The 19579-nt window shown below is 40.2% G+C and overlaps 1 protein-coding gene across 1 annotated transcript in view; it reads left to right on the top strand.

Moving 5' to 3' along the window:
- The window catches only part of LOC135484511 (unconventional myosin heavy chain 6-like), a 156636-nt gene that overhangs the window by 120778 nt on the left and 16279 nt on the right, over positions 1–19579 (top strand). The window contains exons 26-27 of the mRNA XM_064766069.1: positions 5472–5569; positions 18885–18972. Coding sequence (XP_064622139.1) covers positions 5472–5569; positions 18885–18972 — 186 coding nt within the window. The remainder of the gene's footprint in view (positions 1–5471; positions 5570–18884; positions 18973–19579) is intronic.

Below are 19579 nucleotides of genomic sequence, written 5' to 3'. Positions count from 1 at the left end.
AAAATATTGGATATGTCTTGGAGCCATTCGTAAGAAATCTTTGACATATGATTAGTGGAAGTTACTGAAGTATGGTCGGACACTCCATGGTACATTTTCAGTTGTGCCTTGGAGAAAACAAAGCACTTTGATGGTACTATACAGTCATGTCAGTCGTTCAACTGGTATGATTTAGCTTTGAGGGATAAGTAAGAATCTTTTGTTCTTCAAGGCCAATCAGGAATACTTGAAAAAGTTTCTTGAGATGAATTTTAGAAATATCAGATTTTTTTGTCTGAATTTTCCATCTAACATGGCAATTTTCACCTTGACCTCGGCCAATGGCTCAAAGCTATCCCATTCCATCCTACAACTATCCTGTGAAAAATTAATAGGCTTTTCCACGATTTCTGCCACCACGACGACTGTCATCCATGGCCAGGCTGATCTTAAGTGACACTTATCCACTCTGCATCAATATGTATTCATCGGTCCTCACAAATCCTATTGCATTCTTCTGTTACAGCGCTGTTCCAATAACGCAGATGCCTGACAAACTCTATGCATCAGTAAACACGTAATGTAAACATCAATTGTCAAACATATGATACAGGTTGTGCCAGAAAAATGGATATTGAAAAGGCGTGGTCCAATGTTGCTGTTCTCTTTTGTGTAGTCTGCAGTATGTCTATCCGTGATGTGGCTAATTCTTCTTTGATGTTTTGGATTAAGGAATTGAACCCGAGGCGGAGGACCTTGGTTGAGTTACCAAGACACTCGAGGGTGGAGCTAAAATACAGTCCAAACCCGAGCCGACAGGCGAGGGTTTGGACGAAATTTTAGCTCCACCCGAGAGTGTCTTGGTAACTCAACCAAGGTCCGAAGCCGAGGGTTCAATTTCTATTCTAAAATACCTCAAACTTAAAAAGATAGGCCACGAAATAACTTGAATATGTGCGAATTTGGCAAATTCCATCCATCGCCTGCCCGGAGCGCCGGTAGCGCCGTTGTTTACATTATGTTACGGCAGCCCGTATAGGAAGTCCGGATCGGCTCGCTCAAGTGACGCTAAAATCCGCGCAAATGGGCTATTTGGAGCGTTTTTCTCAGCAAATATGTGTAGTGCTCATTAAAAAACTTAGGGTGGTTGATGCTTCCTTGGCTGATTTGTGTTTGAAGCAGTGTTTTGAGAGCCTCAAACTTCTGAAGTGAGCTGTGTGCATGGTTCCACATTTTAGTGCAACCAGAGGGAACTTTGGTAGAGCATCTTGGTTGCGTGTCCAAAACACTCCACTCTCAGAACGAGGCTTATGCATTTTCCATTTAAAAGTTGACTTTACGGTACCAAGGTATTTTAGAATAACCTATAAAGCAACCAGAGAAATGTTACTAAGATAATTTTACTTCATACATTCAAACTTATCTCAAAATAGTTTCAATGGGATACTTAATAGGTGATTGTCTGATCCGCTGAGTTTGTCTTATTTAAAAAAAATAAAGATCAAACTAGTTGCTTTTTCAGAGCAATAATAGCAATACGATAGTGTGTAGGAGGGGTAATCATCATTACGGTTTCATATTCTCTCCCACCGTGGTTGGGTATGTGTCCCATCTCTTTGATCTTGTCAAATTCTCCCCACCTCTTTATTACCCAACAGATAAAGCAAGAAATCTCAACGCACGGCAAATCGCAGAATTTTACCAATTTTCTGCTGGTGAACTTTTCGAGAAATCTCGCGATATCAATAGAATTCTCATGGTACTGGCACTCTGAGTAGGCAGCTCAATTTCAAGACTTCAACAACATTGATTATCTTGCGAGTTTAGAATCATTTCTTGCTGTGTTGTTGTGGGCATGGGGGGCGCTATAGAGTCTTTGAGTTGGAAATAAATCATTAGCTCTTGTAAGGAGAAGTTTGATATTGGGTGTATTTGGTATGTTGACACAAGACTTCAGTACTGATCATAAGCATTTTAGGTACTTTAGTATGTAGACTTGAAATTTCAATATTCCAGCAGTCTGAGGTGAGATTGGTTAGTAGTATTGAATCAAGACCCCAGACAGGTCTAACAACTCTCATCATTGAAGGAGTTTGTTTGTATTGTGATGTATCTGTGTGGATTTTTATATTCATTACTCAGTCTCGGACCTTGCAGCATATAAGGAATTGGTATCTGTGTGATTTAGTGTGCCAATATTTCATCCCAGTCTTTGAACAACTAAATCAGTTTCCTCACATGAAGTGGCACAGTGTCATGAGTGCAGTCGTGAAGATATTTGTTGGTGATGACATAGACTGGAGCAGGGCAATGACATGAAGAGGATATCAGCTTTCGACGCAGAGTACAGCTTTCTACCAAGTACCCTAAAGGTGTCCAATCAGCTTGGCCTGTCAAAGTGGTCTGAGTGGCGTATTGGTATGACTATGTTTACATGGCATCTCTAATCTCTCTGCAGATTGTACTTCAACGTTGTTCTTTGAGAATATCTGCTTGAAAAACGTGTGGGGCTAATGCAAACACATTTTTCTGGCTGGGCTATTCTACATGGCAACTGTTCTCATTTCAGCAGAAAACTCCAAACTCTAATATCGATGATGTTTCTATTCTAGTGTATTTGTTGTCTCGGTACTGTATGACGTTGAAGCCACAAGAGACTGGCATTGTTTTTCTGTATCCTTCGTTGCTTGGATATACATTGTCTGGGCCTTTTTTTAGTTGTTATCACTGGTACCGTTCTACGAAATATACTGATATGGTGGACACAAGAGCGTTTGATGGATGACTTGTGCTGGCAATATATGTAGCTTCTGTGCAATCTTGCATTATTCTATCAACCAATTTACCTGAATATGTTAATATAGGCCACTGTAGCAGGATCAATAAGACTCCCTCAGCAGAAACTCAAAGGCCAAGATATTATCAAATTGATTATTATCGATCTGAGCATGCATACACTAATTAATGTCAGTTCATATGAATACAATAATTGGAGGTTTTCTCATTAATTGAGTTATTTGGATAAAGGTTGGGAGTAAAACCGTGTGTTGAGGCAATTGGCATTATCATGAATGCATAAATGGTGAGTTTGGAGTTGTTGGGGGTGAGATGGTGTGCAAACTGATGATATGATTGTGATGGACGAAGGTAAATATTAGGTGAGAAATGAACCCCAAAAGGCAACCTCCTGACAATGGGTTAAGACTACCATTTGTGAATCTGACCTTTCAAGTGATGCTCAACTTTTGCACGACTCTGCCCAGCCGTTCATGATTGGAGGCAATTGGCAATAATCATGCATGCATACTGATGATATGAGATTTTGTGATGGACACAAATCGATATGAGCGGTGGGATGATGAGGCGAGGGCTGATAGAACCCGGTCAATAAATCAATCTTGGTTTCAAGTGTTTGACTACACTCATTATATAAGTTCATTGCCAGAATGTCTCCGGTTTTCCATCCTATTTTCGAAAGTATCTGAGATTAGTCTGTCTTGTTATCTGATGGTGTGTCTTCAGTTAATATGCCTTCGCTTATTTGATGGGTTTATGTGGGGGTTTACCCCTAAGCTTTCAAACAGTGCTGGCTGTTTTTATTGATTTAAAGATGTCGTGGAAAGAGATTTGCAGCAATTTAGCTGAGATTCTTTTTGTGGATATCTGCCGGCACACTATTGAAAAGGCCCTGTCCGGCATCTCGCATTTTACCTTGGTTTCTAATAGTACCAAAAAGACTTGAATGTCCTCATATCACAGTCTTTCTCTAAAATCACTATTGGATGAACCAAAGTGTGACCTTGATGGTCTCTATACTCTATTTGCAAAATCATCTTTGAAGGACACATGACATGAACCAGAAATCAATCCCCACCTGTAGATGAACCCTCTGAATCATTATCTTCTGATATTGGTGAATCCAAGCCATCATGACCATGAACTATGCACAGCAAAAGCTCTCAATTCATACCACATCTTCTGGACTCCTAATCCTCCGTCAACGCGATCAGAAACAGCTGATTCATAATGTGATGATGGGGGATCTGTTTATGGGTGAAGCCAAAGGGTCGCAGGGTTCAGCCTGGTGTAATTTGCCAAGCTTGTCGATTGACAAATGATGTTTTCCGTTTGATAGACACATAAAGCACTGACAGTATGGACAGTTTCCAATACAGTGGGTGAGGTGGGCTTGGAAGGTTGATGTGTGTTGTACAGTTGAGATTGTAGTTCGAAGTCCACTCTTTTGTTCACATACGTTTCCTATACATTGTTGATTTCAGTGCTTATTGGTCGATGAGCATCGTTTCGGCAGCCTCGCAGAAAAAATATGAAATTGTTGATAATATGTACAAGCAATAAATCTGAAAAAGGGAATGCTTGCTTCCTATATGAGATATTGAAACTAGGCTCTTGCTTAGTGAATGAAATAGGTTACTGGTGCGCTATAGTTGTGATTAGGATCCCTGCAGCAAGAACAAAACAACTTTCTGACCATATATTCATGAAACTATTCGTTTGGTGCATCCGCATCTAATGCCGCCCCCAGATATATTTATCAAATGTATTGGAGCCTACCTATTTATAGCAGCCCCCTGTTTTCTCCAGTTTAGCAGTATTGACCGACAGCTAGCTGTGATCAATAACTCCATGAAAGAGTTACTTGAGCTTCTATATAATGCTGCATGTGTCAGGAGCTTGCACAGTATAATTATCAATGTGATTATTTGGTTATTAAAGGACTACGCCAACCAGTAAATTGTTTTTGTCTGTGCCGCAAGTAAATTGAGAAAAACATTGCCACTCTAGAGTAACCAGACCTGTCAGTATGATGAAAAATTTACTGTGGATTCGATCGGATATCATCGGGGGTTTTTCGATGTGTGAACTGTCCTAAATATCTAATTTGCCCTATTCGAAGCTCAAACACTTGACGGTGAGGAAGAGGAACATAAAGAGCTGGATTTCAATTCCCTGGAGCGTAGAATTTATGCTTTATTAGGAATACTCAGGCAAAACGTAATTTGTGTATATTGTGTGTGATTGACTGAGGCTGGTTGAAAACTTTGTGGTTCTGAAATTAACTGACGATTGGTTCCAGTGTTAGTGATTATAAGAGGAGTACCTACTTCATCATAATGATTGTCGTCCTCTTCTTTGAAGAACATGCCAATATTCAATATTTGCAATTTTAGTATTTCTACGTTCTCGCTAATAATGGACATGAGAAATAGCTGTAACTTGACCTCGTCGCCTCCAGTCCGATACCTCAGTTTGACAAATCTATCTTATTTGATGAGCTGCTTGTCTGAATCTACACTGGATTCTCCTCTCATTGATCATTCCATTCAAATAACACAGCTGGTCTTGCCTGAAATGTTGAGATGGGGGCTCCCGTGTGTACACCGGCATCAAGTTTCAGCAATGTCCCACTTGATAAGGAAGATTATGACGACAAACTTCAAATGATCTGTTGTTTCTATTTTTCTTTCCAGCTTGATGAATATGCAGTGCCTGAAAAACTAGCAGTACAGTTGGCAGGTCTTCAGGCTCAGGTTGTCCTCGGCAACTATGAAGAAGGGAAAGAAGACAGGTACGTTTTTTGGCCATAATTCGACATTGATTACGAAATCAACGAAAATGAAACGCTCGCAAAACTTTTGCCAATTACAGTTACCCTGCTGAGGTTTGAAGAACAAAATCAATTTATGCTGACAACAGTCAACACCTTTCGAGTTTCACTGAATTTGAAAGGTGTACTGTATAAACCAAACCTACAGCCAGAGGATAAAGAAAGATACTTATGGAAAGGTTATATTTGCTCAATGCGTGGGAACAATATAAAGATAGTGTGTAGGCCTGTGTGAGATATCCAGGCTTTCTCTTCCATCATGCTGGGATCATATGACCAATATTTATGAAAAAGCATGCAAGGATGACACAGAGTACAAAGATGATAAAGGAAAAATGAAAAATCTAAGGAAAACTTGAATCATAAGATGCTAGGCAAAGTGAAAAGTTGTTTGCTATTTGAGACAGCAGAGTGTTGATGAACCTTTTTTACCAAAAAAGTGCTTATCTTCACAAGCAGTTCTATAACTGACAAACGAATGTTATGATACCTTTGTACCTCATTGTTGGTGCTGTTTCCATATGAATTTCAGCGTTCATTATAGTGTATTGCTTTGTGTCCAAGGTTCCTACTGCCAGAAGGTTCTCATTTTGTCTCCATTGCATTGTTCTCACTGGCTCTATTTCAAGTTATCCTGTATTGGGTATCCAAGGCAACAAAGCCAACAACTCAGACAGGGTATCAGACCCTTTAAACCCAGTTTCCAGTTTACACCTGTCAAAAACTACCACACCTGGCCCTGCCCTTGAAGGATTGGTGATGACAAAGGATTTTCATTCAGAAGACCAAAACTGACTACTCAATTGACAAAGAATGATTTCAATGTGGATCAATTTTTTGATATCCTTGAGGTTCCAATGAGGCGGTCTGTTTTCATCGAAGCCATAAAGCGTGACCTTGACCTTGACATGTTGACTTTTGAAGGGTAAAGGTGAATCAGTCGACAAATTCTTACAATATGGATCAGTTAAGTGCTTGGGTTGACTCTCGACCAACCCGATATCTCGCCATTGTCCCCAGGCTCTCTAAGAACGTCTTTGTCGATGATCGATAGGATTCCTACTGGATACAGCGATATACCATTGTTTCCGTCAATATGTTTGACCAGTTGCTGTAAGCATAGCTGCTCGAGATGTCATACGAAACCTCATGGTACTCAGGAGTTTTGTGGAGAAGTGATCATATTTCCTCCCTGTAGCGTCAACTGGAATATTCTCCCATGTCAGGCAATTACTGTTTTCAAACAAGCTGTAAGCTTACTCATTATAATGAAAAAAATTACTTCCAGTTGTAAAGTTCTTGATTATCTGCATCCTTTTTGTACTTGCTATTGTTATGAAACTGTGTTTTGGCAATACTAATCGTTGATGTCGTAGGAAGTGTATTACCTATTGTTATCAACCTTGTTGATGATATTTGAAAGCAGATTCTCAAGTCCTTTCTTGGCCTTTTGATATAATGGTAAAAATTCTTTGTCTGTATCTGATATCATAGATGTTGTCTTTTCAAATGTCATGATTCAGTCATCTTTTGCTGTCACAAAGAAAAATTCATATTCTTACCATGCTCCATGCATGACTCCTCAATGGTGCCTCCTGTGAAAATTACTTTTTTATCTCTTCTTGGCAAGTAAGTTGTGAAACACACTTTATGACTGGTGAAAAGTGAACCCTTGAGAAGGGATGACCTTACAGCTTGATGTTAAAACGTGCCTCATTATGATAGCAATGCCCATGATATACACAGGTGTATATGAACAGTCATTTCATCCCTCCAATGCCCTATCTTATGAAGCGTTGGCGACTGTCGTCACATCGATCCAGTGTTTTTTTCTGCAGGCAGCATTTTATTCTTTCTTTGATGTGAATGATGAGAGTATTTACCATATGTCTCATTGCACGTTTCTCCTTTTGAGAGTATTTCGAGAGTACCATAGGTGTCATTGCCCGTGTGTCCTTATGAGAGTACTAGTCAACTAACCAGTACACACCTGATTTCTGCCTCAAACGTTTCTCAACTTTAGTAAGGACTAACCATGTCTCATTGCCTGTGTGTCCTTATGAGAGTATTAGTCAACTAACCAGTACACGCCTGATTTCTGCCTCAAACGTTTCTCAACTTTAGTAAGGACTAACCATGTCTCATTGCCTGTGTGTCCTTATGAGAGTATTAGTCAACTAACCAGTACACACCTGATTTCTGCCTCAAACATTTCTCAACTTTAGTAAGGACTAACCATGTCTCATTGCCTGTGTGTCCTTATGAGAGTATTAGTCAACTAACCAGTACACGCCTGATTTCTGCCTCAAACGTTTCTCAACTTTAGTAAGGACTAACCATGTCTCATTGCCTGTGTGTCCTTATGAGAGTATTAGTCAACTAACCAGTACACGCCTGATTTCTGTCTCAAACATTTCTCAACTTTAGTAAGGGCTAACCATGTCTCATTGCCTGTGTGTCCTTATGAGAGTATTAGTCAACTAACCAGTACACGCCTGATTTCTGCCTCAAACGTTTCTCAACTTTAGTAAGGACTAACCATGTCTCATTGCCTGTGTGTCCTTATGAGAGTATTAGTCAACTAACCAGTACACACCTGATTTCTGCCTCAAACATTTCTCAACTTTAGTAAGGACTAACCATGTCTCATTGCCTGTGTGTCCTTATGAGAGTATTAGTCAACTAACCAGTACACGCCTGATTTCTGCCTCAAACGTTTCTCAACTTTAGTAAGGACTAACCATGTCTCATTGCCTGTGTGTCCTTATGAGAGTATTAGTCAACTAACCAGTACACGCCTGATTTCTGTCTCAAACATTTCTCAACTTTAGTAAGGGCTAACCATGTCTCATTGCCTGTGTGTCCTTATGAGAGTATTAGTCAACTAACCAGTACACGCCTGATTTCTGCCTCAAACATTTCTCAACTTTAGTAAGGACTAACCATGTCTCATTGCCTGTGTGTCCTTATGAGAGTATTAGTCAACTAACCAGTACACGCCTGATTTCTGCCTCAAACATTTCTCAACTTTAGTAAGGACTTACCATGTCTCATTGCCTGTGTGTCCTTATGAGAGTATTAGTCAACTAACCAGTACACGCCTGATTTCTGCCTCAAACGTTTCTCAACTTTAGTAAGGACTAACCATGTCTCATTGCCTGTGTGTCCTTATGAGAGTATTAGTCAACTAACCAGTACACACCTGATTTCTGCCTCAAACATTTCTCAACTTTAGTAAGGACTAACCATGTCTCATTGCCTGTGTGTCCTTATGAGAGTATTAGTCAACTAACCAGTACACGCCTGATTTCTGCCTCAAACATTTCTCAACTTTAGTAAGGGCTAACCATGTCTCATTGCCTGTGTGTCCTTATGAGAGTATTAGTCAACTAACCAGTACACGCCTGATTTCTGCCTCAAACGTTTCTCAACTTTAGTAAGGGCTAACCATGTCTCATTGCCTGTGTGTCCTTATGAGAGTATTAGTCAACTAACCAGTACACGCCTGATTTCTGCCTCAAACGTTTCTCAACTTTAGTAAGGGCTAACCATGTCTCATTGCCTGTGTGTCCTTATGAGAGTATTAGTCAACTAACCAGTACACGCCTGATTTCTGCCTCAAACGTTTCTCAACTTTAGTAAGGACTAACCATGTCTCATTGCCTGTGTGTCCTTATGAGAGTATTAGTCAACTAACCAGTACACGCCTGATTTCTGCCTCAAACGTTTCTCAACTTTAGTAAGGACTAACCATGTCTCATTGCCTGTGTGTCCTTATGAGAGTATTAGTCAACTAACCAGTACACGCCTGATTTCTGCCTCAAACGTTTCTCAACTTTAGTAAGGACTAACCATGTCTCATTGCCTGTGTGTCCTTATGAGAGTATTAGTCAACTAACCAGTACACGCCTGATTTCTGCCTCAAACATTTCTCAACTTTAGTAAGGACTAACCATGTCTCATTGCCTGTGTGTCCTTATGAGAGTATTAGTCAACTAACCAGTACACACCTGATTTCTGCCTCAAACATTTCTCAACTTTAGTAAGGGCTAACCATGTCTCATTGCCTGTGTGTCCTTATGAGAGTATTAGTCAACTAACCAGTACACACCTGATTTCTGCCTCAAACATTTCTCAACTTTAGTAAGGACTAACCATGTCTCATTGCCTGTGTGTCCTTATGAGAGTATTAGTCAACTAACCAGTACACACCTGATTTCTGTCTCAAACATTTCTCAACTTTAGTAAGGACTAACCATGTCTCATTGCCCGTGTGTCCTTATGAGAGTATTAGTCAACTAACCAGTACACGCCTGATTTCTGCCTCAAACATTTCTCAACTTTAGTAAGGACTAACCATGTCTCATTGCCTGTGTGTCCTTATGAGAGTATTAGTCAACTAACCAGTACACGCCTGATTTCTGTCTCAAACATTTCTCAACTTTAGTAAGGGCTAACCATGTCTCATTGCCTGTGTGTCCTTATGAGAGTATTAGTCAACTAACCAGTACACGCCTGATTTCTGCCTCAAACATTTCTCAACTTTAGTAAGGACTAACCATGTCTCATTGCCTGTGTGTCCTTATGAGAGTATTAGTCAACTAACCAGTACACACCTGATTTCTGCCTCAAACATTTCTCAACTTTAGTAAGGACTAACCATGTCTCATTGCCTGTGTGTCCTTATGAGAGTATTAGTCAACTAACCAGTACACGCCTGATTTCTGCCTCAAACATTTCTCAACTTTAGTAAGGACTAACCATGTCTCATTGCCTGTGTGTCCTTATGAGAGTATTAGTCAACTAACCAGTACACGCCTGATTTCTGCCTCAAACATTTCTCAACTTTAGTAAGGACTAACCATGTCTCATTGCCTGTGTGTCCTTATGAGAGTATTAGTCAACTAACCAGTACACACCTGATTTCTGCCTCAAACATTTCTCAACTTTAGTAAGGACTAACCATGTCTCATTGCCTGTGTGTCCTTATGAGAGTATTAGTCAACTAACCAGTACACGCCTGATTTCTGCCTCAAACATTTCTCAACTTTAGTAAGGACTTACCATGTCTCATTGCCTGTGTGTCCTTATGAGAGTATTAGTCAACTAACCAGTACACACCTGATTTCTGCCTCAAACATTTCTCAACTTTAGTAAGGACTAACCATGTCTCATTGCCTGTGTGTCCTTATGAGAGTATTAGTCAACTAACCAGTACACGCCTGATTTCTGCCTCAAACATTTCTCAACTTTAGTAAGGACTAACCATGTCTCATTGCCTGTGTGTCCTTATGAGAGTATTAGTCAACTAACCAGTACACGCCTGATTTCTGCCTCAAACGTTTCTCAACTTTAGTAAGGACTAACCATGTCTCATTGCCTGTGTGTCCTTATGAGAGTATTAGTCAACTAACCAGTACACGCCTGATTTCTGCCTCAAACATTTCTCAACTTTAGTAAGGGCTAACCATGTCTCATTGCCTGTGTGTCCTTATGAGAGTATTAGTCAACTAACCAGTACACGCCTGATTTCTGCCTCAAACGTTTCTCAACTTTAGTAAGGACTAACCATGTCTCATTGCCTGTGTGTCCTTATGAGAGTATTAGTCAACTAACCAGTACACGCCTGATTTCTGCCTCAAACATTTCTCAACTTTAGTAAGGACTAACCATGTCTCATTGCCTGTGTGTCCTTATGAGAGTATTAGTCAACTAACCAGTACACACCTGATTTCTGCCTCAAACATTTCTCAACTTTAGTAAGGACTAACCATGTCTCATTGCCTGTGTGTCCTTATGAGAGTATTAGTCAACTAACCAGTACACGCCTGATTTCTGCCTCAAACATTTCTCAACTTTAGTAAGGGCTAACCATGTCTCATTGCCTGTGTGTCCTTATGAGAGTATTAGTCAACTAACCAGTACACGCCTGATTTCTGCCTCAAACATTTCTCAACTTTAGTAAGGACTAACCATGTCTCATTGCCTGTGTGTCCTTATGAGAGTATTAGTCAACTAACCAGTACACGCCTGATTTCTGCCTCAAACGTTTCTCAACTTTAGTAAGGACTAACCATGTCTCATTGCCTGTGTGTCCTTATGAGAGTATTAGTCAACTAACCAGTACACGCCTGATTTCTGCCTCAAACATTTCTCAACTTTAGTAAGGGCTAACCATGTCTCATTGCCTGTGTGTCCTTATGAGAGTATTAGTCAACTAACCAGTACACGCCTGATTTCTGCCTCAAACGTTTCTCAACTTTAGTAAGGACTAACCATGTCTCATTGCCTGTGTGTCCTTATGAGAGTATTAGTCAACTAACCAGTACACGCCTGATTTCTGTCTCAAACATTTCTCAACTTTAGTAAGGGCTAACCATGTCTCATTGCCTGTGTGTCCTTATGAGAGTATTAGTCAACTAACCAGTACACGCCTGATTTCTGCCTCAAACGTTTCTCAACTTTAGTAAGGGCTAACCATGTCTCATTGCCTGTGTGTCCTTATGAGAGTATTAGTCAACTAACCAGTACACGCCTGATTTCTGCCTCAAACGTTTCTCAACTTTAGTAAGGGCTAACCATGTCTCATTGCCTGTGTGTCCTTATGAGAGTATTAGTCAACTAACCAGTACACGCCTGATTTCTGCCTCAAACGTTTCTCAACTTTAGTAAGGGCTAACCATGTCTCATTGCCTGTGTGTCCTTATGAGAGTATTAGTCAACTAACCAGTACACGCCTGATTTCTGCCTCAAACGTTTCTCAACTTTAGTAAGGACTAACCATGTCTCATTGCCTGTGTGTCCTTATGAGAGTATTAGTCAACTAACCAGTACACGCCTGATTTCTGCCTCAAACGTTTCTCAACTTTAGTAAGGACTAACCATGTCTCATTGCCCGTGTGTCCTTATGAGAGTATTAGTCAACTAACCAGTACACGCCTGATTTCTGCCTCAAACGTTTCTCAACTTTAGTAAGGGCTAACCATGTCTCATTGCCTGTGTGTCCTTATGAGAGTATTAGTCAACTAACCAGTACACGCCTGATTTCTGCCTCAAACATTTCTCAACTTTAGTAAGGACTAACCATGTCTCATTGCCTGTGTGTCCTTATGAGAGTATTAGTCAACTAACCAGTACACGCCTGATTTCTGCCTCAAACGTTTCTCAACTTTAGTAAGGACTAACCATGTCTCATTGCCTGTGTGTCCTTATGAGAGTATTAGTCAACTAACCAGTACACGCCTGATTTCTGCCTCAAACATTTCTCAACTTTAGTAAGGACTAACCATGTCTCATTGCCTGTGTGTCCTTATGAGAGTATTAGTCAACTAACCAGTACACGCCTGATTTCTGCCTCAAACATTTCTCAACTTTAGTAAGGACTAACCATGTCTCATTGCCTGTGTGTCCTTATGAGAGTATTAGTCAACTAACCAGTACACGCCTGATTTCTGCCTCAAACATTTCTCAACTTTAGTAAGGACTTACCATGTCTCATTGCCTGTGTGTCCTTATGAGAGTATTAGTCAACTAACCAGTACACGCCTGATTTCTGCCTCAAACGTTTCTCAACTTTAGTAAGGACTAACCATGTCTCATTGCCTGTGTGTCCTTATGAGAGTATTAGTCAACTAACCAGTACACGCCTGATTTCTGCCTCAAACGTTTCTCAACTTTAGTAAGGACTAACCATGTCTCATTGCCTGTGTGTCCTTATGAGAGTATTAGTCAACTAACCAGTACACGCCTGATTTCTGCCTCAAACGTTTCTCAACTTTAGTAAGGACTAACCATGTCTCATTGCCTGTGTGTCCTTATGAGAGTATTAGTCAACTAACCAGTACACGCCTGATTTCTGCCTCAAACATTTCTCAACTTTAGTAAGGACTAACCATGTCTCATTGCCTGTGTGTCCTTATGAGAGTATTAGTCAACTAACCAGTACACGCCTGATTTCTGCCTCAAACGTTTCTCAACTTTAGTAAGGGCTAACCATGTCTCATTGCCTGTGTGTCCTTATGAGAGTATTAGTCAACTAACCAGTACACGCCTGATTTCTGCCTCAAACGTTTCTCAACTTTAGTAAGGGCTAACCATGTCTCATTGCCTGTGTGTCCTTATGAGAGTATTAGTCAACTAACCAGTACACGCCTGATTTCTGCCTCAAACATTTCTCAACTTTAGTAAGGGCTAACCATGTCTCATTGCCTGTGTGTCCTTATGAGAGTATTAGTCAACTAACCAGTACACGCCTGATTTCTGTCTCAAACATTTCTCAACTTTAGTAAGGGCTAACCATGTCTCATTGCCTGTGTGTCCTTATGAGAGTATTAGTCAACTAACCAGTACACGCCTGATTTCTGCCTCAAACGTTTCTCAACTTTAGTAAGGGCTAACCATGTCTCATTGCCTGTGTGTCCTTATGAGAGTATTAGTCAACTAACCAGTACACGCCTGATTTCTGCCTCAAACATTTCTCAACTTTAGTAAGGGCTAACCATGTCTCATTGCCTGTGTGTCCTTATGAGAGTATTAGTCAACTAACCAGTACACACCTGATTTCTGCCTCAAACATTTCTCAACTTTAGTAAGGGCTAACCATGTCTCATTGCCTGTGTGTCCTTATGAGAGTATTAGTCAACTAACCAGTACACGCCTGATTTCTGCCTCAAACGTTTCTCAACTTTAGTAAGGGCTAACCATGTCTCATTGCCTGTGTGTCCTTATGAGAGTATTAGTCAACTAACCAGTACACGCCTGATTTCTGCCTCAAACGTTTCTCAACTTTAGTAAGGACTAACCATGTCTCATTGCCTGTGTGTCCTTATGAGAGTATTAGTCAACTAACCAGTACACGCCTGATTTCTGCCTCAAACGTTTCTCAACTTTAGTAAGGACTAACCATGTCTCATTGCCTGTGTGTCCTTATGAGAGTATTAGTCAACTAACCAGTACACGCCTGATTTCTGCCTCAAACATTTCTCAACTTTAGTAAGGACTAACCATGTCTCATTGCCTGTGTGTCCTTATGAGAGTATTAGTCAACTAACCAGTACACGCCTGATTTCTGCCTCAAACGTTTCTCAACTTTAGTAAGGGCTAACCATGTCTCATTGCCTGTGTGTCCTTATGAGAGTATTAGTCAACTAACCAGTACACGCCTGATTTCTGCCTCAAACATTTCTCAACTTTAGTAAGGACTAACCATGTCTCATTGCCTGTGTGTCCTTATGAGAGTATTAGTCAACTAACCAGTACACGCCTGATTTCTGCCTCAAACATTTCTCAACTTTAGTAAGGGCTAACCATGTCTCGTTGCCTGTGTGTGCTTGCCTAGTTTAGCATTGATAACATCCTAATAGGATATTTCTCCAATAAAATGCAGCATCTGAGTTGCCGACCTCAATACTTTACCTAAGGATGGCATTCTAAGATCTGTAATATTCTGGTATCAAGTTGTCACTATTGCTGCAAGCGAGTCGATGGGCATCAAGTGTCCATTCTCAAGATATCCTAGGAGGGATGGCCAACTGAATACATGCAATAAGCTAGTTTTTCATGTCGATTGCAAATAATTGGTTTCTTATGTTACTGATGAAGCACCCAATAGATAGAGAAGAGAGAACATCCATTCATTAGATCTTTGTATAAAAAACGTATCCAGTCCCAGTTAGAATTGTCAAAGTAGCGCAGCAGATTAATTTTGAACAAATAAGTGCAGCGCCTCTCGCCTCAGATGCTCGATTCTCAGTTAGGCCACTTCTTCATGTGATTAGAGAGTTCTTGATGCTCAGATCTCAACGCAGTATTTTTTCGTCAAAAATTGTCCTGTGGTAGAAAAAGCTGGCTAGAATTACTGTGCTGTACCCATCGACATATTGACATGATGAATAACAAGCAAGAAATTCGTTTAGGTCCAACACACTAATTAAGTTTTGGTCGATGCCTACTGACTATGAATGAAGTGATAAAAATCAAGTGTTGGACCGGAATACGCAAGTGGGGAATTCTGTTGCTTCAAAGCGTCAATGAGATTGAGGGCAATTGGCAAAAGTTCTACTTGTTTTGTTTCTGTCATCGAATAACTGATTGCCAGTGGCACATACGTGTGTTGCAGATGGGGATTTTCGTGTGTAATGAATAAAGTGAAGAGGTAGGCACTGGATTAGGAGGTTATGTTATCCTTGACAGGTCCTTCAGAAACTGTCTGAATGAATAATTATTCCCCGAATGTTGAGTAGACTCGGGCCCCACGCCCCCACCTCTACATGCATATATAAAGTAGATGCTACAAGCAGCTAGTATTCGCACACCCATGGTTAAACCCAAAATGTTGGTCGATATATATGATAATGCCATATGTCATTTCCCACCAGATATGTCATTTTGTCTCTAAAGTGGCTACCACCAACAGATCCATTCCGAGGAGTCACAAAAGATCTGATGATGCTTTCCCAATATGTACTGTTTTTCATTTGGATGAAAAAAATGCCTCAAAAACTTTGGTTTTTGCACTTCGTATGTGAATGTGAATGTGGATGTGGAATGTGGAATGTGGAATGTGGAATTGGGTGATACTGATACCTTTATACCAGGGTGGAGCAATATATTGTTGTCATTTGGAAACAGTTTGGGTTATTCTGCTCGATGACAGATATTTTCAGCCGAGTTCTTCTTTTAGGTGCAGTGGTCCTTAGTATTGTTAGGTGAAGTTTATCAAGATGACCTTTTGAAAATGCTTTTTGAGAAAGGATGTTGATTTTAAGATATGAGGGATGAAACATTTGTCCCACTTCATATGACAGGGACAGACCTTCAAACTTACTGCACCATCTGTCTGTTCTGTCATTTGATGAAACAGTCGTAGCCTAAAGGTTTTCACAGCGGTGTTTTCTGATAGACTTGTGAACAGGAGGATTCCCAACGGAAAATAACGTTTATCAGTGTGCCCTTGGGGGCTGACATTGAGATGTGCAGGTGATGTTTTGTTTCTATAGTTAAACAAGTTGGAAGAAACATGTCAGAGATGTCACTTTATGTTATGAATCATTGCAACTTTGGCTTCCATACTGATCAAGAGGGGAGGCATTAAAGAAATCAAAAGTGTAGATGGCGCTGACATTGCAGTTGGGGACTCACTATCTATATATTGTTGGAACGGAGGCCAAAACCTTCTTTCATTTACCTGCTACACGCATGGTATATTACATGCACACGTAAGCTGAATTTCCAACAATGTGTCATCTATTCTTAGAAAAAGCACAAAATGCTCTTGGGAAGTAACATCAAAGAAAGATCATGTATATCTTTTTCATCCAAATGGACATTCTGTGGTGGGTATTGCATTTATAGAGTCAAATCAGGTTGGTCCGGCTCAGCTGTGCTTTCAATGTATAATGGTGTATATCAATGCACTGAAGGTCTGGTTAATCTTTGGTAGAAATAACTACAGAAGATCTCACACATTGCATACTTCAAAGAGGCCAATTTGTTTCTCTCGTCTGATAAGAAAATAGATCCCCCCTCTTCGTATTCTTCCTTTTTGCCATCGTACTATGTATCTTGGGTTTTATTTTCTACAATCAACATGATAACTAGTTTGTATGATATTATTCTTGCTACTGTATGTTTCTTTTGTAGATGGATATATTGCATATTTTACTATACACACCATGGGTGATATGAATAAAGTCTAGCAATTGCTTTTACTTCAGTTTTGTACAGAAAGGCCCAGTGTAAATGTACATGAAGTTTTAGATAAAAGCATTTGCTAGTCTTTATTCATATCACCCAATGACTCAATAAAAGAGCATTGGCCTGGTTTGGAGAGAATCCCAAGAGAAGCTTCCTTTCTTCACTTGTTCTGTGCACGCAGTCATAAAGTATATCTTCCTCTCTAAAAATGTACTAGGTTGTCAAACTTTTCCATCACACATCGTCTGGAAGGTGGCGGTGCAGTATTTCTCAGTTTGACACCAAACAAACTTCTTTGAGCTACTTTACAAATAGACCAAATGGCTCATCCATCATCTAGTTTTCGAGTGACCCTCAAATAAACAAGCCAGTGTCGTATCCTGGTAAGTATCACCAGCACCCATCCAATCAGTTGGTCAAACAGACGTTTCTTAACAAGCTGTCAATCGATTGAATGACAGAGACTAATTCATCACTGACCAACAAGCTTGATCGATCTCAGCAGAATGACGCTAACCTGCCGTGGCATTAAGAAAATATAACGATTGGCAACCTTCAGAACGAAGATGTTTACCAAATGACTGGCTGGCAGCTCTCGGGAAAGTAAAATAACTTGATGAACAGACTTATAAAGACGTCTGTGGTGTTGGTGACTACATATTCAAATGAGTCCGATTTATCTTTGGTAAATCGAATGCATGTTCGCATACGTTTCCTGCAGTCAAACTTAAGACATGACTCCTGATGTTGCTACCTGTCAACCAGAACAAATGTGTCTAGATTGTATATCCTTTTCCTGCCTTTAGATTGTCACCTAAAGCTCAAACTAGACTAAAACTTGTGATGGTCATGATGATAACATTTCCAACACGACTAATGATGTGCTGTCCATGTACTGGCTCCTTGCTATTCTTCCCCTCAGCGGTGCACATTCCCTGGATCAATAGTCCCTCAAGGCCATAATGATTGAGTTGGTATTCTACCAAACCAAGGTGTCCAAGAGAGGCGGTTCATATCTATTGGTGCTTGATTAACCTCTGATTATTGTGCTTTGATCTAAAGTCTTGTTCAATAGCCATGCAAAGTAATGGCTAGGGGTTTTGACAGGATGTGCGGTCCTGATGAATTGACTGGTTATTACGGTTTAGAATTCACCGCTGAAGACGCATCAGGGTTTCTGACAGTCTGATCTCTATTTGAAGTGCATTCGACTGCTATCTTCTGTCTCCTGGTCTTGAATTTTGATAGCCACTCATCCCTTGGGGTGCTTAAATGACTGTGAAATAAGCTCAGGGCTTTCATCTGCTGGATTGTCGCTGTCTCTTTTGAATTCGCCGATTCTAACAAGAAAGTCCGGGTGTTAGATCAAGATAGATCTGACTGATATCATTAGAAGAGAGTCATCTTTCAGCGTAGTCAGTGTGTCCCCAACAATGATGGAAGGGAAAGCCTAAGAAACTGCCAAAGATGAAATTGACTATTCATTCTTGGAGTTGCTCATGTTGAATACAGCTCAGATTTTGAACCACTTTGGTCATCCCTGATGCTGACTTCCTAACCAGTTGTTGCTTTCTCTTCGCAGGTATGAAGACAGTGACCAGTATCTATGCAAGCGAATCATAAGTAGTGGTAAAAAGAACTGGAGTAAGGAGATAGAACAAGCACATCAGGTAAGGGTCACACATCTTGTCATCATATCTGCTCTGAACAAGATCTTGGATGGGGTGTCGCAAAACGTTGTCAAAAAGTTCACCAAAATCACGGTGGAGTAAGTAGTGAGAATTAGTCAAGAACCAATTTGACTTGGATACCTTTTCTTTTTAAAAAATGGATGAATTTTAGGTTTCAGCTTAATGTCGTTTCCAATAGTCACATGCCAATATGAGCAGCAGCATAAAAGTTGCATTAGTCAGTGACGCCTGTTCAGCGTCACTTCATAAATGTGTAACCTGCAAGAGATGAGATTTTGAAAAATCTCCATTATCAAATTTCCTTACCATTAGCCTGAGAAATAATCACGTTTAAATATTGATTACAAGAATAATCTCAAAGGTGTTATCTTGTCCTTGAGTGGCTAGGTTTGGCTTTCTGGAAGAACCTAACGAATACCTTAAGGGTGGTATCAATTAAGTTTTTAACCATCTGCCTATTGTTCTGAAGAAATTCCGCAACCCTGATATGAATTGCTTGTCAGGTACACGTTTATTGATGACACATCAATATATCAGGTTTTCATATTCTGATGGATTGTCAGACAGACAAAGCAAGAAATGCTTT

This window comes from Lineus longissimus, chromosome 3, assembly GCF_910592395.1.
Source record: "Lineus longissimus chromosome 3, tnLinLong1.2, whole genome shotgun sequence".
NCBI lineage: Eukaryota > Metazoa > Nemertea > Pilidiophora > Heteronemertea > Lineidae > Lineus > Lineus longissimus.
This window is presented reverse-complemented; position numbering and strand designations above follow the sequence as displayed.